At 40.2% G+C, this 21,357-nt stretch overlaps 1 protein-coding gene across 1 annotated transcript; it reads right to left on the minus strand.

Annotated features, from left to right (window-relative positions):
- Positions 1-15,542: 15,542 nt before the first annotated feature.
- On the minus strand, positions 15,543-16,490 carry LOC114171464 (uncharacterized). The gene has a single exon (XM_028056473.2). It carries the CDS (start codon positions 16,177-16,179, stop codon positions 15,778-15,780), a length of 402 nt encoding a protein of 133 aa, XP_027912274.1. The 5' UTR covers positions 16,180-16,490; the 3' UTR covers positions 15,543-15,777.
- Positions 16,491-21,357: the final 4,867 nt, after the last annotated feature.

Here is a 21,357-nt window from a genome sequence, read left to right on the forward strand (position 1 = left end):
TGTCTTTCTTAACAAGTTCATTGAGGGGTGAAGCAATGGTGGAGAAGTTGGGGACAAATCTTCTATAAAAACTTGCTAATCCATGAAAACTTCTAATGTCCCTAACATTCTTTGGCACAGGCCATTCTTGGATGGCCTTGATTTTTGTGGGGTCAACATGCACCCCACTCTTATTGACCACAAATCCTAAAAAGATGACACTCTCTACACAGAAAGTGCACTTGTCAATGTTAGCATAGATTTGGTGGTCTCGGAGAAGAGATAACACAACTCTAAGATGACCACATGAAGCTTAGAACTTGTATTGTACACCAAAATGTCATCAAAATAGACAACAACAAACTTGCCTATACAATCTCGTAAGACATGATTCATTAGGCGCATGAATGTACTAGGAGCATTGGTTAGACCAAAGGGATGACTAACCATTCATATAGACCAAATTTTGTTTTGAAAGCAGTTTTCCACTCATCACCTTTTTGAATACGGATTTGGTGATAACCACTTTTGAGGTCTGTTTTTGAAAATATTTGTGCTCCATGTAATTCATCCAACATATCATCTAGTCTTGGGATTGGGTGCCTATATTTTATGGTGATGTTGTTGATAGCCCTACAATCACAGCACATACGCCACTTTCCATCTTTCTTAGGCACCAACAACACAGGCACAACACAAGGACTTAAACTTTTTTGAACCCATCCCTTGTCTAGCAACTCATTCACTTGAGTTTTTATCTCCTTGGTCTCAATTGGGTTTGTCCTATAGGCGGGTCTATTAGGAAGACTTGCCCCTGGAACAAAATCAATTTGGTTCTCAATCCCTCTAAAAGGTGGGAGACCATGAGGCCTATCCTTTGGAAAAATATCTTGAAATTCATGAAGGAGAGCACAAATGGAAGGAGGTAGATCCTTAAGAGAAGGATGTTCAAGATAAGTAAGGATTGCTTGACATAGTAAGAGGAAGGGAGGTTGCTCATTATGAAGAGTGTGCAAAAGAGTTTTATGAGTTAAAAGAACTTCATGAGAAACATCCTTAGAAGAAGAAACTTTCTCTACCTTTGTCTTGTCCTTAGAATCTTTAGAAGCATTAGAGTTCTTGGAACTCTCTTCCTCTCTCCTAGCTTGCATTTGAACTTGATCACTAGCAACTTGGCTAGGAGTGATCTCATTGGTGTGGCCATTGTGTAAGGTTTTATGATCAAATTGCCAAGGTCTCCCTAAGAGAATATGGCAAGCTTCCATTGGGATTACATCACATAAAACATTATCTTTAAATTTCCCAATGGAGAACTTGACTTTTACTTGATGTTAAACTTTGAGATCCCCATCTTCATTAAGCCAATGAAGTTTGTAAGGTTTGGGATGGGGTAACAAAGTCAAATTCAACTTCTCAACCAATCTTGTGCTACAACAATTGCAACAATACCCACTATCAATGATCAAAGAACAAGTGTTTTTCAAAACCTCACATCTTGTGTAGAAAATATTTTCTCTTTGATCATTGAGAGCAATGCTAGGTTGGTTATTGAGAAGCCTCCTAATCATCAAAAGTTTCCCTTCATTTGGATATCAATGTTCTTGAGAATCACTAGAATGAGAAGTGTCGGAATCACTTGAAGATGACTCATCTTAGCTAGTGTAGAGGTATTTGCCCTTAAGCACAATGGTGCGTTTGGTAGGGCATTGAGCGACCACATGACCTCTACCTAGACTGATGAATGATTATCTTGTTCCTTTTTAAGATTCTTGAATATGGTGTGAGTTGATTAAGAAAGCTAAGTGAAATCCTCACTGGACATTAAGATAGCAAGCTATCTAGATGTGAAGGTTCCTTTCACAAAGCTCAAGAGAAGAAGATGATGGATTGATTCAAAAGAAAAAGGAAATGGAAAGCACATAAACCATAGAAAAACAAGAACAATTAAAGGAAGAAGCAAACGTAAAATGGAAAGGAAAGGAATGGTAAAAATGTGAGAAGCACGCCACTACAAGGCTAGGCTAGAAGCCATGGCAACCTTGAAGATGAGTGGATGTGTGCCGCCACTTGCTATGCAAGATAAGGCTTAAAAGTATTCACTCCCTAGGGAGGAAACTATCACAAATAGTTGAGACACAAGAGTGTTTTTACCTCAAAATCTTCAACCATTTTACATGTCTAGGAGCACCCCTTATATAGAAGAGTTTAGGGGCCTCTAAGCAAATAAAAGATACCTAATGATGTCTCTACAAAAACCTAACCCTAGCTTCTAGAAAGTAGGTTAAATAAGGTTACAAAAATGAGAGACAAAAGAGCCAACTATGGTGTGTGCAAGGCTAATTTCGTTCTAGCACAAAAGGAGACAAAGAATGTGTCTTATATGTCTCCAAAAAGTGGCCAAAGTGTGCTAAAAACAAAGGAGACCAAAGGTACATAGGTACCCTTGTTTTATGCCTTTTACTTTATGCTTTATGCCTTTGCTTTACTCTCTCCTCCACATCATTTATGCTCCCCAATCACCATGCGCCACCTAGCATTGCTTTCTTACTCCTAATTAACCTACAAAGCAAATAAACATAGATAGCATGTTGGCTTAAGTCAAGTCAACTATAGTCAACAAGTCAAACCTAGTCAAAGGTCAACAAGTCAACTAAAGTTGATTCAACTAAGTCAACTAAAGTTGATTCAACTAAGTCAACTTAGGGAATCAAAAATAACAAACACAAATGAAAGGATGAAGGATTAGTGAACTTCCTTTCTAAACATGCTTACTCTTCTTAAGCATGTGACTCCATCCTTGGTTGGGGTCAATCCTTCATCATGCATGAAGGAAGTAGTATAGATTTAAATTGGGCCATTGTTTTGGCCTTGTTTTTCTAGAATAATAAGTCAAACAATGTGTAGATGAATTGATAAAATTAGGCTTGACTAAGCCCAATAGGAGATTTGGCCATGAGCTACCAGTGGTCAAAGGTGGACTAAGTGGAAGTTAACATTGCTTCCTACACCTCATGGATCATGCATCCCATGGAGCCAAGTCCATACTCCACCCATGTGCCTCCTTCATCCAAGGGCTAAGAGACTGTCTTCTTTTCCAAGTCTTCATCCAAAGGCTAGGAAGATGCCTCTTTCTCCAAGCCACCATCCAAGGGTGATGATTAAAGCTTCTCCTCCAAGCTTGATCTAAGGGTCAAGAATTAGTCTAGCTTTTACCTCACATATTGATGAATATCACCCTACAAGGCTTTTCAGCTTGGGCCAATGGCCTGGCCCATTTAGTTTTTCTTTGTCATTAAATAAATAATCATTTTGGGCCTTATACTTTTATTGGGCCATTATTTTGTGCTATCTTTAATTGTCTTGATTCTTTTTATGGCTAGGAGAATACAAGAGGAATGGGCCTTAAATGCGCATGCAAGGCCCAAGATGAACTTCACATGGGCCAAGGAAGATGTGAAGACCTAGCCTAGGACACTTTGCTTGTAATTACTAGATTAGGATTTTATTTTGGGCTTTTTATTTTGGGCCCAGTAGAATAGGGTTTTCTTTGGGCCATGTATTGGGCCTTAGAGGAAATTGGGCTTTAGAAGTAATTTTGGACCAAAAAGGGGAATTGGACCAAATGGGCCAAGAGTAGTGTGTCTACTCTAGAAAAGCCTAGAAGCTTCTCAAACTTGCTCTCCAAGGATGAGAGTTAACTTCCCATGGCAAGACAAGTGTGACTTGCTCAGGTGGCAAGTCACACCTCCCACATGCTCCTTTTTGGCTCCAAAATTCAACTTTCTAGACTCCTTTTTCCCTCCACTTTTTGGAGACTCCTTGGTCTCATTTTAGCCTATAAATAGAGAGCTTAGGACCCTTGTATTTTCATTCATGAATATAGTAGAGAAATTCTGTTGAGATGACTCCAGACTCCTCTCTTTTTGTGAATCAACTTAGGCTAGAGTTCTCCTTCTTGGTTTCCTCTAGCCCCCTTCCTTGAGTGTTGGCCCAACCTCACTTGAGAGCTTCTCCAAACACCATTGCCGCATCATTTCTCCTCTCATCTTTTAGCTTCCGCACCTTCATCCTTCTCCATGGAAGCCTCATCAATTCTGCATGGCTTCTCTTTGGCTTCCTTACTCTTGAAGATGGACTCATCACATATAAAAGCCAAAAGTCGACCATTTGTACATTTTAACTCTTGAAACTTGAAACAGTCTTGTGATTCATGCCACCCATGCGAGACCTGAAAGTTGTCTTTTGTACGTCCTCCGGTTTTACTAAGATCTGATGATATCCAGACCTCAAGTCAATCTTAGAGAATATTGCTAGTCCTCTCAACTGATTTAGCAAATCATCAATTATTGACAATGGGTACTTATTCTTAATGGTCAGCTTGTCCAGCTAACGATAATCAACACAAAGCCTTAAACTGCCATCCTTCTTCTTCACAAATAGCACAAGTGCTCCCCATGGTGATGCACTTGGCCGAACAAACTTCTTCTCCAGTAGGTCTTCAATCTACTTCTTCAGTTCGGCTAACTCTGTAGGTGCCATCAATACTGGACCAGCTCTAGGGATGAGATCAATAGTGAAATCCACATCCCTACTTGGCGGTAGTTCTGGAATCTCATCTCGAAAGACACTTGCATACTCATCCATCACTGGTATGCTTCTAATCTGCTCAGTTGTACTCCTCTTCTCTACCTAAGCTACTATCATAAAGCAAGTAGCTCCAACTTTGATGAAGGATTATCTTGTTTCCTTTTAGAGTTATGAAGATGGTGAAGTTGTTTAAGAAAGCTTTTTGAAAATTCCCACTTGACATTAAGATAGCATGCTATCTAGATGTGAAGGTTCATTTCTCAAGCTCATGAGAAGAGAGTTGGATTCAAGCTTAAACACACACGGCAATAACAACACTTAAAGAGCAAAATGAAAGAAGAAACAATAAAAATGGAAAGCATAGAAGATGAAGAATGGAAGAAGCACGCCACTCATAGGGGGGATCTAAGCCAACCAAACCCTTGAGATGAGTGATGGTGCCGCCACTTGCAAGCAAGATAAGGCAAAGGTGAGTTCACTTCTAGGAAGGAGAGCTCACGAAAATTAGTGGTTGAATGCACAAAGTTTATAACAAAGTGATCAACCCTTTTACAAGACAAGGAGAACCCTTTAAATAGGAGTTCATAGGGGTCCTTTAGCAAATACAAAAACATGAAAAAGGATTAACTAGCAAACCCTAAGCCTAATGTGAGAGTGTGTCTTGGCCAAGTGAAGGGAGATGATTGGTGGAGGCATTCCCATGAGGATTCTAGGCCAAAAGAGGAAGGAGACCAAGTGACCTTCTAAGGCATAAACCACAAAAGCAAAAGGAGACAAGGTACATGTCTACTTTTGCTTCTGCTTTATGCTTTATGCTTTCCTCTCTCTTCCACTTCATCCAAGTGCTCCAATCACCAAGTGCCACCTAGCCATGCTCTACTTTCTCTTAATTACCTACAAAACAAGACAAACAAGAATTAACATGTTGGTTTAAGTTAATCTAATCTTGATCAAAGGTCAACTTTGGATCAAAGTCAACAAGTCAACCAAAATAAGTCAACTAGAAACCAACTTAGGGAATTCAAACTAAAGTATTGCAAAACAAAGATAAAGGTGATAGAATAGAAGACTCCCCTCTAGACATGCTTCTAGTTATCCTTCTTAAGGGAGCTTCTATGGAGGTGGTCATGCCTTCATCAAGCTTTTATCTCCATCATTGCCTGGTTAGACGATATCATCTTTAGTCCTTCTATATCTAGGAATACTGCTCTACGTCGTCCGCAATCGATAACAAAGTGGTTGCTGGACACCAAGTCCATCCCCAGAATCACGTCCAAACCCTCCATCAGCAAGCATATGAGATTCACCTTGAACCTACGGCCTACAACTTCCATAGGACATCCCACACAAATAGAGTTGGCGATACCTCGCCAAATGTTGGTGTCGCAACAATCAGCTCACACCCTAACTCTCGCATTACAAGTTCGAGCCTCCTCACACATTCAATTGATACAAATGAATGGGTAGCTCCTAAGTCAAACAATACCACCATAGTGTTATTAAAAAGCAAGCAAGTGTTCTACAACAGGTTACCTAACTGAGTCGCCTCGGTCCTAGTCAATGCAAACACATGCCCCGATGCTTCCAGGTCGCTCCCCTACTAGCTTCTTTGTTTGAGCGCCACCCGCTGGTTTCTTTTTGGGACACTATCGGGAAAAGTGTCTAGGTTGATCACACACATAGCCCTTGCCAGTACTAGCACTACCTCTAGAACTGTCAGAGGGTTTTAGGCAAGCCCTTCTGAGATGCTTTCCACCATAGTTATAGCACTATAGTTTTCTAGCTAAAGACTACGGTCTGTTATAGGGTTTCTTCTGTTGTCTAGAGTTTGTGGCAGCCTTCTGTGGTCTTGCCACTCTGCTACATCCCATCTCTAGTTGCTCAACTGTTTTGGCCTGCTCGACCAAAACTAGAAATTCTCTGATCTTGAGTGGCACCAGGAACCTGCGCAACTCATGTTTAAGTCCACCCTCGAACTTTTTGCACCTCCACTCTTTTGTGACATTAGCTGTTGCATCTCTACCCACTAGTACTCTGCATCGGTAACCAGAAGAAAGGTAACAAAGGTTAACTTCTGTGCATCAGTGCACTCTATAACGCGATAGATTTTCTCACACTCCCTCAGCCAAGCATCAGTCTCGTCAGGAGTGGCCTTGCCACTAAATTTAGCTGGCTCCTGCGTGATGAATAGCATTAGCGATATCATCAGCCCCAGCATTGTTCCTTCTCCTACTGTTAGCCATCGCGTAAGCATGCAACATTTTCAGCTGTTCACACCAAACAGTTTCAGTTAAGACTTACACAACCAATTCTTAACAAACAAAATAATAACTTAGTCTCATAAGCGAAACACGATAAGTTCACTCCCCAAGACCCAAAAAATCATTTTGAAAACAAAGCTTTGATACCAAATGTAACATCCCGACCGGATATTACGAATTTAAAATAATAAAATAAAGATAATAATAAATACGCGTCATTTATTAAAACATCAGTTGCCAAAAACGCGGGAAATTTAAAACTTTATTACGTGACCAGGAAATACCTCAATCCATAATTATAAAACTCAATTACAATATCAAGTTTGATAATAAAAAAGATTACAATCTGATGAGGATTATGTTGTTCCTTTTTAAGATTATTGAATATGGTGTGAGTTGATTAAGAAAACTAAGTGAAATCCCCACTGGACATTAAGATAGCAAGCTATCTAGATGTGAAGGTTCCTTTCACAAAGCTCAAGAGAAGAAGATGATGGATTGATTCAAAACAAAAAGGAAATGAAAAGCACATAAACCATAGAAAACCAAGAACAATTAAAGGAAGAAGAAAACATAAAATGGAAAGGAAAGGAATGGTAAAAATGTGAGAAGCATGCCATTACAAGGCTAGGCTAGAAGCCATGGCAACCTTGAAGATGAATGGATGTGTGCCGCCACTTGCTATGCAAGATAAGGCTTAGAAGTATTCACTCCCAAGGGAGGAAACTCTCACAAATGGTTGAGACACAAGAGTGTTTTTACTTCAAAATGTTCAACCCTTTTACATGTCTAGGAGCACCCCTTATATAGAAGAGTTTAGGGGCCTCTAAGCAAATAAAAGATACCTAAGGATGTCTCTACAAAAACCTAACCCTAGCTTCTAGAAACTAGGTCAAATAAGGTTACAAAAATGAGAGACAAAAGAGCCAACTATGGTGTGTGCAAGGCTAATTTCGTTCTAGCACAAAAGGAGACAAAGAATGTGTCTCATATGTCTCCAAAAAGTGGCCAAAGTGTGCTAAAAACAAAGGAGACCAAAGGTACATAGGTACACTTGTTTTATGCCTTTTACTTTATGCTTTATGCCTTTGTTTTACTCTCTCCTCCACATCATTTATGCTCCCCAATCACCATGCGCCACCTAGCATTGCTTTCTTACTCCTAATTAACCTACAAAGCAAATAAACATAGATTAGCATGTTGGCTTAAGTCAAGTCAACTATAGTCAACAAGTCAAACCTAGTCAAAGGTCAACAAGTCAACTAAAGTTGATTCAACTAAGCCAACTTAGGGAATCAAAAAATAACAAATACAAATGAAAGGGATGAAGGATTAGTGAACTTCCTTTCTAAACATGCTTAGTCTTCTTAAGCATGTGCCTCCATCCTTGGTTGGGGTTAATCCTTCATCATCCTCCCCTTCTTGGAGAGAATTTGACCACAAATTCTTTAAGCCTTTGTGGATGGAACTTGACTTGATTTGGGGGAGGATTTGCGCCTCCCTTTTATGAGCTTTTGTTCCATCCTTTCTAAGGGTATTACCCCTAGCTTTGGTTAGGCCATCTTTATTTTCTAGACTACTCTTCCTCTCTTGCTTATGCTTTGGGCCTTCCTTTTTGGCTTGGGAAGAGAAGGAAGAGTGATGCACATCTTGCTTTGGAAGAATTTTTTTGTAGGCAAGTAACACCTTGGTGAAAGCTTGCCCCTTTTCTTTTTCTTCTTTATCTTTTCTTATTTTATTTCTATCCTTATTAACTTCTTGAGGTGATAGAGGTAGTAAAGTTGTCTTTTTCCCATTTTTGAAGAAAATGTATTGGTTGGTATGACCATCATGTAAAGTTTGATTATCAAATTGCCATGGCCTACCTAGTAAGATATGTGTGACTTCCATGGGAACAACATCACATAGCACCTCATCTTTGTAGCTTCCTATAGAGAAGTTAATTAGGACTTGTTTATTGACATTTATTTCTCCCTCTTTACTTTTCCAAGCAAGCTTGTAGGGCTTAGCATGAGGAATGGTCTCTAAGCTAAGCTTTTCCACCAACCTTGTGCTAGCTACATTGGTACTACTTCCTCCATCAATAATTAGAGAGCAAACCCATTTGTTAATTTTGCATCTAGATTGAAAAATGTTTTCTCTTTGAGTTGGCTCAAGCTCACTTTGATCTTGACCTATCATGCGCCTTAATAACATAGGGTCTTTCTCAAAAATTTTAGTTTTACTAGAGGAAGAAGATTCTTTTGAAAGAGAATGGGGAGATGAGTGTTCACTTTCAACATCATTACTCTTCTTTAAGATCATGGTCCTTTTGGTTGGGCAATTTAAAGCAATGTGATTATAACCCAAACATTTAAAACATTTAATGGAACTTGATCTTTGAGAAGTGGAATGGTGAATGTGATCACTTGGTGACTTACTTTTACTTGGTGGTTCTTGATGAGAGTTAGAAGGGAACTTATCATGTTTCTTTTTATCCTTTCCCTTCCATGAGTGACTAAAGTAGTGATTGGGTGAGTAACTCTTCCTTGCCCTTCTTTTTCTTTTCAATTGAATTTCAATCCCAAGGGCAAGTGTGAAAACATTTTCAAGAGTGGAGTACTCATACAACTCTACTTGGTCTTGTATGTCTCTCCTAAGACCACTCACAAATCTTTTTATTTTCTCTTTGTTAGTCTCTTTTATTTCAACCGTACGCATTTGAGACTCTTATTCTTTAAAGTACTCACTCACACTCATAGAACCTTGGTGAAGCCTTTGGAGCTTCAAAAGAAGTTCCTTCCTATAGGAGGGAGGAACAAATCTAGCGCGCATAAGAGTTTTAATGTCCATCCAAGAAGCCGCGGGTGGCCCTTGGTCATAATTCTTACAAACTTTATGCCACCAAGTATTGGCATACTCCAAAAATCCTAAAACTACTAGATCAACTTGTTTTTGATCCTTTACATGATTTTCATTGAAAATTTGATCAACTTTAGCTTCCCAATCAAGGAAGACTTTGGGATCACTTCCTCCATAGAACTTAGGAATCTTTGGAGTTTGCTCTTCTTGTGATGGGTTACGCCTAGAATGCCCTCTTTTCCTAGCCTCTCTTTCTTACTCTTTAGCTTCAAGCCTTTGAATGTGCTCTTGGATTCTTAGGTCACTTTGCTCCTTGTCTTTTCTTAATTGTTCAAAGGCCTCCTTCCTAGACAACTCCAAATCCCGAAGCAATCTCATCAATGTATTGTTTTTGTTTGGTGTAGGTGCATTTGATGAACTTGCCATGATTCCTACAACAAAAACACTCAAATCCGAGACAAAATAAATGGATTAGAGGTTAGACAACATGAAAACCGAGACCAAATCCAACCCAAATTGTAACCCAAGTGTTTAGATCACTCTCCCAAAGTAACAAGGCAAGGCTAGCACTCAAAATCCACCAAAGGAGTGAAGCAAACACTTTTAAAAACTTGTTCAAAACCTTTCAAATGCAAGACAAGTGATTCGGCCACAACATCCCAAGAGTTTCAAGAAAAGAAAACTACTAAGACACAACAAAGAACACCTAGTGACAAGCAAGAAAAGCACAAAAACAAGAAAGTTTAACTTCTAAGGAAATTTTGTTTTAAAGACAAAACTTGAATAAGACTAAAGCAATGAAAAACACTTTTAAAGACTCTATGGAAAGCATTTGAACAAGCCAAGATTATACCTCAAATTATGCATACACCAAGAAAGATCATAACCAAGTTAAAGCATGGAACTAATTTGCCAATATCACCTAAAATCCAAGTATAAAATTTGGTAGCATAACACCTAGTAAAAATGGCCAAATGGATTCACCAAGCAACACATTAGCTCTCTTCCAAACTGTTTTTGGTCATGAAAATAATTTTTCTTTTCAAAACTAGGTACTTAAGATGATGAGAAGGATATTTTAGGGTGTCTTTAACACTTAGTTCCTTAAAAAATAGGTCAAAATCAATTTCAAGGAGCATGCTACAACAAAAGGCATAGATCTCATGCAATAGCTCAAATACTTAGAAACAAGAATAAGAAAACTCAAAGAAGCATATGACATATGACTCAAGCAAAAGTTAGACACATTTAAAGACTCAACATGACATACACAAAGACACAAACATGTAGCTATCATGCATTTAAACTCATGGATTTGAGGCTCAAAGAGTAAGCATCAAAAGACATGTTATCCAACCACATTTAGGAGCAAAAGAGTCACAAAACCGAAGCCAAAATTGCCACAACATAACCTGAAAACGTTGTTTTTCGTATTCTCGGTAGCTCTGACCTTTTCTCACTCATTTGATCATAACTCTCTCCACAGAACTCCAAATGCGTTAATTCTTTTTTTGTTGGAAATTAGACTCACAGAGCTTTCTTTTGATATAAAGAACATTACTTTTGGACCACTGAGCTAGCTGCAGTATTTTTTTCAAAAACGCACACGTTGCTGCCAGCACTGTTTTTATGTGGACCATTCAAAGATAGCTACACAAGACAAGGTTAGAACATGAAAACACCATATTCAAGGACAACCAGGCTCTAATACCAAATGATGAAGGATTATGTTGTTCCTTTTTAAGATTATTGAATATGGTGTGAGTTGATTAAGAAAACTAAGTGAAATCCCCACTGGACATTAAGATAGCAAGCTATCTAGATGTGAAGGTTCCTTTCACAAAGCTCAAGAGAAGAAGATGATGGATTGATTCAAAACAAAAAGGAAATGAAAAGCACATAAACCATAGAAAACCAAGAACAATTAAAGGAAGAAGAAAACATAAAATGGAAAGGAAAGGAATAGTAAAAATGTGAGAAGCACGCCACTACAAGGCTAGGCTAGAAGCCATGGCAACCTTGAAGATGAGTGGATGTGTGCCGCCACTTGCTATGCAAGATAAGGCTTAGAAGTATTCCAAATGATGAAGGATTATGTTGTTCCTTTTTAAGATTATTGAATATGGTGTGAGTTGATTAAGAAAACTAAGTGAAATCCCTACTGGACATTAAGATAGCAAGCTATCTAGATGTGAAGGTTCCTTTCACAAAGCTCAAGAGAAGAAGATGATGGATTGATTCAAAACAAAAAGGAAATGAAAAGCACATAAACCATAGAAAACCAAGAACAATTAAAGGAAGAAGAAAACATAAAATGGAAAGGAAAGGAATGGTAAAAATGTGAGAAGCACGCCACTACAAGGCTAGGCTAGAAGCCATGGCAACCTTGAAGATGAGTGGATGTGTGCCGCCACTTGCTATGCAAGATAAGGCTTAGAAGTATTCACTACCAAGGGAGGAAACTCTCACAAATGGTTGAGACACAAGAATGTTTGTACTTCAAAATGTTCAACCCTTTTACATGTTTAGGAGCACCCCTTATATAGAAGAGTTTAGGGGCCTCTAAGCAAATAAAAGATACCTAAGGATGTCTCTACAAAAACCTAACCCTAGCTTCTAGAAACTAGGTCAAATAAGGTTACAAAAATGAGAGACAAAAGAGCCAACTATGGTGTGTGCAAGGCTAATTTCGTTCTAGCACAAAAGGATACAAAGAATGTGTCTCATATGTCTCCAAAAAGTGGCCAAAGTGTGCTAAAAACAAAGGAGACCAAAGGTACATAGGTACACTTGTTTTATGCCTTTTACTTTATGCTTTATGCCTTTGTTTTACTCTCTCCTCCACATCATTTATGCTCCCCAATCACCATGCGCCACCTAGCATTGCTTTCTTACTCCTAATTAACCTACAAAGCAAATAAACATAGATTAGCATGTTGGCTTAAGTCAAGTCAACTATAGTCAACAAGTCAAACCTAGTCAAAGGTCAACAAGTCAACTAAAGTTGATTCAACTAAGCCAACTTAGGGAATCAAAAAATAACAAACACAAATGAAAGGGATGAAGGATTAGTGAACTTCCTTTCTAAACATGCTTAGTCTTCTTAAGCATGTGCCTCCATCCTTGGTTGGGGTTAATCCTTCATCACAATCTTATTCAAAAACCATAAACATAAAAACTCTAAAAAACTCTTTTCTCCCGATCTATCCACGCTCCGTCTCTAGGCTCACCAGATCCACCTGCAACCTAATCCGCTCTTTGCAACCTCATTCGCTCTCGTCTACCGCGCACACGATCATTGCCAAACACACGCGAATAGGCTGAGCTAATAGTTAAACAAACAAATATATAAAACATATATATCATTACAAACACACCAAAGCAATTCCATCCTTTGATTTCATGTCACATGGCCACCACCATGTTACCCGTGTTCTACGTCTTTTGATGAGTACCTCAAGATGTCTTGCGCCACACGTACTAGCCACAAATAGTAGAGCACGTGTAGGAAACCATGCTATGGACCACACTCCGTAATGTCAGGTGGAGTTCCCAATACGAATAACATTGGTAACGTGTAACATCATGACAGGATATTATCGATTTTAAATAAAAATTAAAGAAATATTACATCAGCTTCATTTATTAAAGCATCATTTCCCAAAAACACGGGAAATTTAAATACTTTTGTTAATAAAAGCCAATATCCATAGTTTATAAAAGTAATGGAAAATAGTCTAAAACATCTCAAAAGAGTTTACATCTGATTTCAAAATCATAAAATAAATAAACTCATAAGCTATCCCCGCTCCGGCGCTAAGCCTCACCAGAACCACCTACAAAAACATCATCACGTGTACCACGTACACGATCATTGCCAAACAAAAGTAGATAGGGTGAGTGATGAAGGATTATCTTGTTCCTTTTTAAGATGATTGAATATGGTGTGAGTTGATTAAGAAAGCTAAGTGAAATCCCCACTGGACATTAAGATAGCAAGCTATCTAGATGTGAAGGTTCCTTTCCCAAAGCTCAAGAGAAGAAGATGATGGATTGATTCAAAACAAAAAGGAAATGGAAGGCACATAAACCATAGAAAACCAAGAACAATTAAAGGAAGAAGAAAACATCAAATGCAAAGGAAAGAAATGGTCAAAATGTGAGAAGCACGCCACTACAAGGCTAGGCTAGAAGCCATGACAACCTTGAAGATGAGTGGATGTGTGCCGCCACTTGCTATGCAAGATAAGGCTTAAAAGTATTCACTCCCTAGGGAGGAAACTCTCACAAATGGTTGAGACACATAAGTGTTTTACTTCAAAATGTTCAACCCTTTTACAAGACAAGGAACACCCTTTAAATAGGAGTTCATAGGGGTCCTTTAGCAAATACAAAAACATGAAAAAGGATTAACTAGCAAACCCTAAACCTAATGTGAGAGTGAGTCTTGGCCAAGTGAAGGGAGATGATTGGTGGAGGCATTCCCATGAGGATTCTAGGCCAAAAGAGGAAGGAGACCAAGTGACCTTCTAAGGCATAAACCACAAAGGCAAAAGGAGACAAGGTATATGTCTACTTTTGCTTTTGCTTTATGCTTTTTGCTTTCCTCTCTCTTCCATTTCATCCAAGTGCTCCAATCACTAAGTCCCACCTAGCCATGCTCTACTTTCTCTTAATTACCTACAAAACAAGACAAACAAGGATTAGCATGTTGGTTTAAGTTAATCTAATTCATGTTTCATGACAATTCCTATAAATATAGGATTACATTATCACTCCCTATGATCACTTATATTATCAAAATAACGCACAAATTAAATAACACACAATTTGTCATACACAGAACTCGAATCCAAGTGCTCTCACACAAATAAGTACTCTCAATCATTTGTGCTAGTACTTTTCCACATCTTACAAATTAACATCAATTGCCATAAAGGCTCCCACTACCCGTATTTATTAATTAATTATTTATTTAATTAATTAAATTTTGTGGATCTTACAATAAGCGGTCGAAGGTCGCCCGTAACGCCTGAGCAATCCAACAATTGGGATTGAAGTCGTGGGTGGTTGATGTTGCAATCTCTCTGAAGTGAGATTAAGGCCGCTACAACTGAACGACCCAAGGACAAGCGGCTGAAGGCTGCCCGCAACGATCGGACGGTCTTATACCACATTTGCTTTGTCAACAAATAATTGAAAATCACATTGAGATCCTTCTTATTGTGTTCCTTCTTATTGTGTTCCTTGTGATCACCGATCATGACTTGCCATTCTCATGCAGATGTTAGGGCGCAAAACCATGGCCGATGGGGGTCCGCACGCACTGCCTCGTCAGTCGGGTGGCGAAGCGAAATAATTAGACATTTGTAGTTAAAGTAAAACAGGTCAATAATCAAGTTTAAAAAGTAATTGGGCCTCAATTAAAAAAGCCATAATCATAAGTCCACATAGGAAACTATAAATAGAATTCTAAGGTAAGTTGGTAAGGACTTTTGTACGATTAATGATTATCTTGAAGTATATATAGATATATATGTTTCAAATTAATATTACAATTTTTAGGGACCATAATAGTATCCTTCACAGGAATTCATATTCACGAACACGGATAAAATATAAACCACTCTGGTATTTAATATAGCTTCATTTTCAGAACTCGAACGTCTCAAATCACTTCATCTCTGCTAGTGGATAATCATTTTAGAATTCAAGAGACAATTTTACTTTTTAAATCAAGGATATCTAAATTACAGTGAGAACCATATTGTCAATAGAAAGAAAGGACAGTTCGTCATTAATTAAATTCGGGCAATGAACTGTAAGAAATAGATGAACACTGAAAACAATATCAGAAGCACGACGAAGTTGAACTATACGTACAATGTCTTCTTATGAATCAACAATTAAGGTTCACAATACAAAACATAATTTAAACCAATGCAGAATCTCAATTTCTGGTCAAACTCCATTACCAAAGTGGTACTGTGTACAAATGACTAACTTCTGTTTCCTACAAATGAACATGCCAATGGAAACCAATAAAGCATACCATCTTCCCAAATATACATCTCTTGCAAAGACGAACAAATATCAAAAGCATGCATTCTTAGACAGAAGATTCAGAAACTGAGCTTGGTCTCTCTCTAGATGAAGAAGAATGTAAGAACTCAATGCAATCTTCCACAGCTTTGGCACGGTGTGAATCAGTGGGGTCTGACACTGAACGTGATCTGGCCAAAGAGGAAGAAGAAACCTTCGTAGAGGATCTCCTTCTAATAGAAACAACTCTAATCGCACTTACCATTTTTGCTCTTATTTGCTGCAAGAATCTCACAGGTGAAAATTTAGATTCTTTAGCAAATCTGAAAGTCCAACTTCCGGTGACCCTCTTCTTGTTTCCCAAGACTCTTCCACTATCACCACCACCACTTGTTTGCTTGAGAAACATGATTGGTTTCTCATTGAAATCAGGGGTGAAGCACACCTTTTCGGTTGTTCTCAACATCATGAGCTAATATACTAAAGAAAAGAAACTTCACTATTGCCAAAAAACAATAAAAAAAATTGAATATTTTGTATCTATTTTGTTATGTGAGACAGAAAAACAGAAAAGAGACAGAGAGGGAATAGCAGTAAAAGGGGACAATGTAAGACAGTAAGACACAAGATTAGCATGGGAGTGTATATATATAGATAATCTAATTTAAGGAAACAAGGCATAGTAGCTAGCTAAAGGTAAAGGCTAGAGAGAGTGATGTCTCAGGAACATATAATTAAAGACATAGATAGGGATGTTTCAAACTCTTAGCTTCAACTTGGCCCCGAGAACAAACAATCTTTTACCAGAGGTTAAGTGCGTCTGAAATCATTCATCTGTGATATACGTGCATGAGACATGCACACATGACACATGGGCCTATTACGGAAGCAATACATTACCACATTTATTGGGGGTGGTAAGGGTACAATGATTGAAAGATCTGTAGGTGTTGATTTTTTAGGCTATGTTGTCTTTGATTTAGAAATTGGAGTGTTGGATTTACCTGGATATGTGTTGTGTGTGAAAAAAAAAATTAAAAACAATTTCTGTTTGAATAAATCATGAATATTATTTGACTTTATCTAACTGAAAACCAAAATTTACTTAATGAGTATACTAAAACATATTAATTTTAAAAATACTATGAACTTATCAAATAAAACTACATGATGCAAATGAGAAGAGAGAAAAGTATTGAGTGTCCTTTTCACTGAGATCAAGAAGAAAAAAGGGGAGGTTTTGGTCAAAAGAAAAAGTAGTGGAGAAACGAAGAATGAAGGGGAGACAAGAATGAAACAGTTAGAAGTTAAAAAAGGTGGTAATGGATATAAAGAAGAGGGAAGCGATGGATACTCTTCTAATCAGCGTTGCTTTTGAGGCTGCATAGATGGCAGGGTCTACATGCTTTTTAGTGGCTCTTTGGTCTGTTTCTGCAATCTGAAATCTAGATATAAGGGCCCCAATATTATCTGCGAGAAGAGAAAGAGAGTAAGAAGAATCTGCCATGTTTGACCGTGGAGAAAGTGTAAAAAACAGGGTATTGGTTATTCTTAGAGGTTCTTTATGTGTTTTTTCACACAGCTTGAGACATTATGTGAGCTAAATTTGTCGCATTATAGTTCCCACAGTTTCAATTTTATATTTTATTAATCTTTAAATGTGATTTTAAAAAATGAATATTTTAAGTCCTATAACTTTCTAAAGTTTATTTTTATTTTTTTATCAGAAGTTTTCTACTTAAATATCAATATATGCAATGAATATTCTGAAAGAAAAACAAATATCAGAGCCTTCGTTCCTAAGTGTCTGTGGGTTATGTGGTTGCTTAGCTTTAGTTGTGCCCTCTTTGTTGTGTTTAGATGAGTTCCAGTCTAATCCAGTTCCTAATGGTTCTTTCTGTGTGTCCAGTGATATGGCACCCCCTCGTGTAGCTCCTCCTCAACCTTCCCAGGGTGAAGGGCAAGACCTTGCTAGGGCGATCGAGGCTATGGCTGCAGCCTTGACGCAACAGAGCAATGCTATGATGCAACAGCATGAGGCGGCGATGCAGCGCCAGGAAGCCTCTCTAGAGCAGCAGCACTTCATGATGCAGCAGATGGAGGCTGCTAGGCAGGCTGCTGAGGATGCGCAGAGGCAGCATGTGGATGCTCTCCGTCAGTTAGGGGAGAATGCTGCTGGTGCGCCGATGTATGGTCCTCATCCCCAACCTCCACCCCCTGAATGGAGTTTGGAAGACTTCTTGAAGCACCAACCTGCCAAGTTTGATGGCAAGAAGAGTCCCGACCAGGCGGATCAATGGATGAAAGATATGGAGCGTATCTTTGACGCTAAGAGATGCCCGGATGAAAGCAGGCTTGCTTTCACTGTCTACATGCTCACCGGAGAGGCTGAGCATTGGTGGGCCAGCATGAAGCTGGTGATGGAAGAGAAACATGAGGACATCACATGGAGAGCCTTCAAGAGGAGGTTCCTTTCAGAGTACTTTCCGGACAGCGTGAGGTACGCTAAGGAGGTAGAGTTCCTCCAGCTGACACAGGGGAGCAAGTCAGTGGCCGAGTATGCCGAGCAGTTCAAGCATCTGGGACGTTTCTACACCATGCCGCTTGATGAGGAGTGGCGCTGCAGGAAGTTTGAGAATGGTCTCAGAGGAGACATTCGGCTGATGGTAGCTCCACTGTCCATCAAGGACTTTGCGGCCTTAGTGGAAAAGGCCAGGGTCATGGAGCGAATGAAGGTAGAGGTGGAAGCTCAGCAGCAGCAGCCACAACAGAGAGTTAGTGGACCATCTGGGTCCAGGCCGAGGATTGAAGAGAAGAGGAAGCCGTATGCAAGACCTCATCCACAGCTGCAGGGATCTGGAGGTTTCTCTTTTCCGCCCGGCAGGATACAGTGTTACCATTGCGGAGGACCGCATGCGAAGAATTTCTGTCCACAACTTCCAGGTTTTCGCAGATGCAACCTATGTGGCAGGGTAGGCCACTTCGGCAGGGATTGTCCTTCTAGGAGAGGGGCAGTAGCACGACCCCCACCACAGACTTCGAGTCAGAGTTCAGGCCAGACTCAACAGAGAGGAGGAGGCAGCAGGCCTCAGGCTACAGGCAGGGTCTTTGCGATGACTGGGTCAGAGGCGGCAGGTTCAGGTAACCTTGTTATTGGTTGTTGTGTGATATCTGGCAAGTCCTGTTGTGTTCTTTTTGATTCTGGAGCGACACACTCATTTGTGTCTGAGTCTTGTGTGCGGGAGTTGGGTCTGCCGGTGTGTGAGCTACAGTTTGATCTAGTGGTATCGACTCCGGCATCTGGGTTGGTTAGGACTTCTTCTGTGTGTTCTAGATGTTCAGTTGAGGTAGAGGGGCGCGTATACAAAGTCAATCTTATATGCCTCCCTCTGCAAGGGTTAGATGTGATCTTGGGAATGGATTGGCTCTCTGCCAATCACGTTCTCATAGACTGTCGGGAGAAGAAGCTGTTGTTCTCAAACTCAGAGGAGCCTGAGTTGTTGTCTTCTCATGGGGTTATGAAGGAAATCCGGGACGGTGCCCATTGCTTCATGGTCTTCGCCAGAATAGAAGTTGAGAAAGAGGAAAGGATATCAGTGATACCGGTGGTCAGAGAGTTTGAGGATGTGTTCCCTGAAGAGGTACCAGGTTTACCCCCTAGGAGAGAAGTTGAGTTCTCCATAGACTTGGTACCAGGAGCCGGTCCTGTGACGATAGCTCCTTACCGCATGGCGCCAGCTGAGCTGGTGGAGTTAAAGAAGCAGATAGAGGAATTGCTTGAGAAACAGTTTATACGGCCGAGTGCGTCGCCGTGGGGAGCGCCTGTCTTGTTGGTAAAGAAGAAGGATGGCAGCTCAAGGTTGTGTGTGGACTATAGGCAGCTGAACAAGCTAACTATCAAAAACAAGTACCCCTTGCCGAGAATAGATGATTTGATGGATCAGCTTCATGGGGCGTCAGTATTCTCCAAGATTGATCTTCGGTCGGGTTATCATCAGATTTTGGTGAAGACAGAAGATGTTGAGAAGACTGCCTTCAGATCCAGATACGGGCATTATGAGTATGTTGTCATGCCATTCGGTGTGACTAATGCCCCGGCCTTGTTCATGGACTACATGAACCGGATCTTCCGTCCGTTTTTAGATAAGTTTGTCGTAGTCTTCATAGACGACATTCTCATCTACTCCAGAACGCATGAGGAACATGCCGAGCATCTGAGGATAGTGCTTAGCATCTTGAGGGAGAAGCAACTGTTTGCCAAGCTGTCAAAGTGCGACTTCTGGATGAGAGAGGTGCAGTTCTTGGGGCACGTTATATCAGCTCAGGGTATAGCTGTGGATCCAGCCAAAGTAGAGGCCGTGATACAGTGGGAATGTCCCAAGACGGTGACTGAGATTCGGAGTTTCGTGGGTTTAGCTGGCTACTACAGGAGATTTATAGAGGGGTTCTCCAAGATAGTGGCACCCTTGACACAGCTAACCAGGAAAGATCAACCGTTTGTATGGACTGATAGATGTGAAGAGAGCTTCAGGGAGCTTAAGCAGAGACTGACGAGTGCTCAAGTGTTGGTAATCCCAGATGTGAGTAAACCCTTTGAGGTTTATTGTGATGCCTCTCATCAGGGCCTTGGGTGTGTCTTGATGCAAGAAAGGAAGGTGGTGGCTTATGCTTCAAGGCAGCTGAAGGTTCATGAGAAGAACTACCCCACTCATGACCTAGAGTTAGCAGCGGTGGTTTTTGCTTTGAAGATATGGAGGCACTATTTGTATGGTGCACAGTTCCGTGTGTTTAGTGACCACAAGAGTTTGAAGTATCTCTTCGATCAGAAAGAGTTGAATATGAGGCAGAGGCGGTGGATAGAGTTTCTGAAGGACTACGACTTCGAGCTTCTCTACCACCCAGGGAAGGCGAATGTGGTTGCGGACGCATTGAGTAGGAAGACGGTGCATGTGGCGCACTTGATGATGAAAGAGATGGAGTTGCTTGAGAGTTTCAGAGACATGAAGCTACAGTTTGAGTTGGAGCCGGAATTCATTAGGTGTAGCACCTTGGTCATATCTAGTGACTTCTTGAGCTTAATCAGAGAGAGACAAGCAAGGGATGTTAGTCTACAGAAGGTAAAAGAGTTACTGGGGACAGATCAGGCCAAGGAGTTTGCCTTGGGCAGTGACGGTGTGTTGAGGTTCAGAGGCAGAGTTTGTGTACCGGAGGATGCTGAGTTGAGGAAGTTGATCCTTGAGGAAGGACACAAGAGTCGTCTTAGTCTGCACCCTGGCATGACTAAGATGTACCAAGACCTCAAGGAGAACTTTTGGTGGCAGGGCATGAAAAAGGAGGTTGCACAGTTCGTATCGGCCTGTTTGACTTGTCAAAAGGCGAAGGTGGAGCATCAGAAACCTGGTGGGATGCTTCAACCCTTGGATATTCCGGTGTGGAAGTGGGATAGCATAGCCATGGATTTTGTTACCCACTTGCCTCGCACCGTGAGAGGACATGATGCTATATGGGTAGTGGTGGATCGTTTGACGAAGAGTGCTCACTTCTTAGCAGTGAATCTCAGAATGTCTATGACCAAGTTGGCTCAGCTCTACATCCGAGAGATAGTGAGACTTCATGGAGTGCCCTCGAGTATAGTTTCCGACAGAGA

The sequence above is a fragment of the Vigna unguiculata genome, chromosome 10 (assembly GCF_037176805.1).
Source record: "Vigna unguiculata cultivar grain cowpea cultivar isolate G323 ecotype 2 chromosome 10, ASM3717680v1, whole genome shotgun sequence".
NCBI classification, from domain to species: Eukaryota; Viridiplantae; Streptophyta; class Magnoliopsida; order Fabales; family Fabaceae; genus Vigna; species Vigna unguiculata.

Excerpts from the sequence above, each read along its gene's own strand:
- LOC114171464 (XM_028056473.2), bottom strand. The coding sequence starts at position 16,179 with ATGATGTTGAGAACAACCGAAAAGGTGTGCTTCACCCCTGATTTCAAT.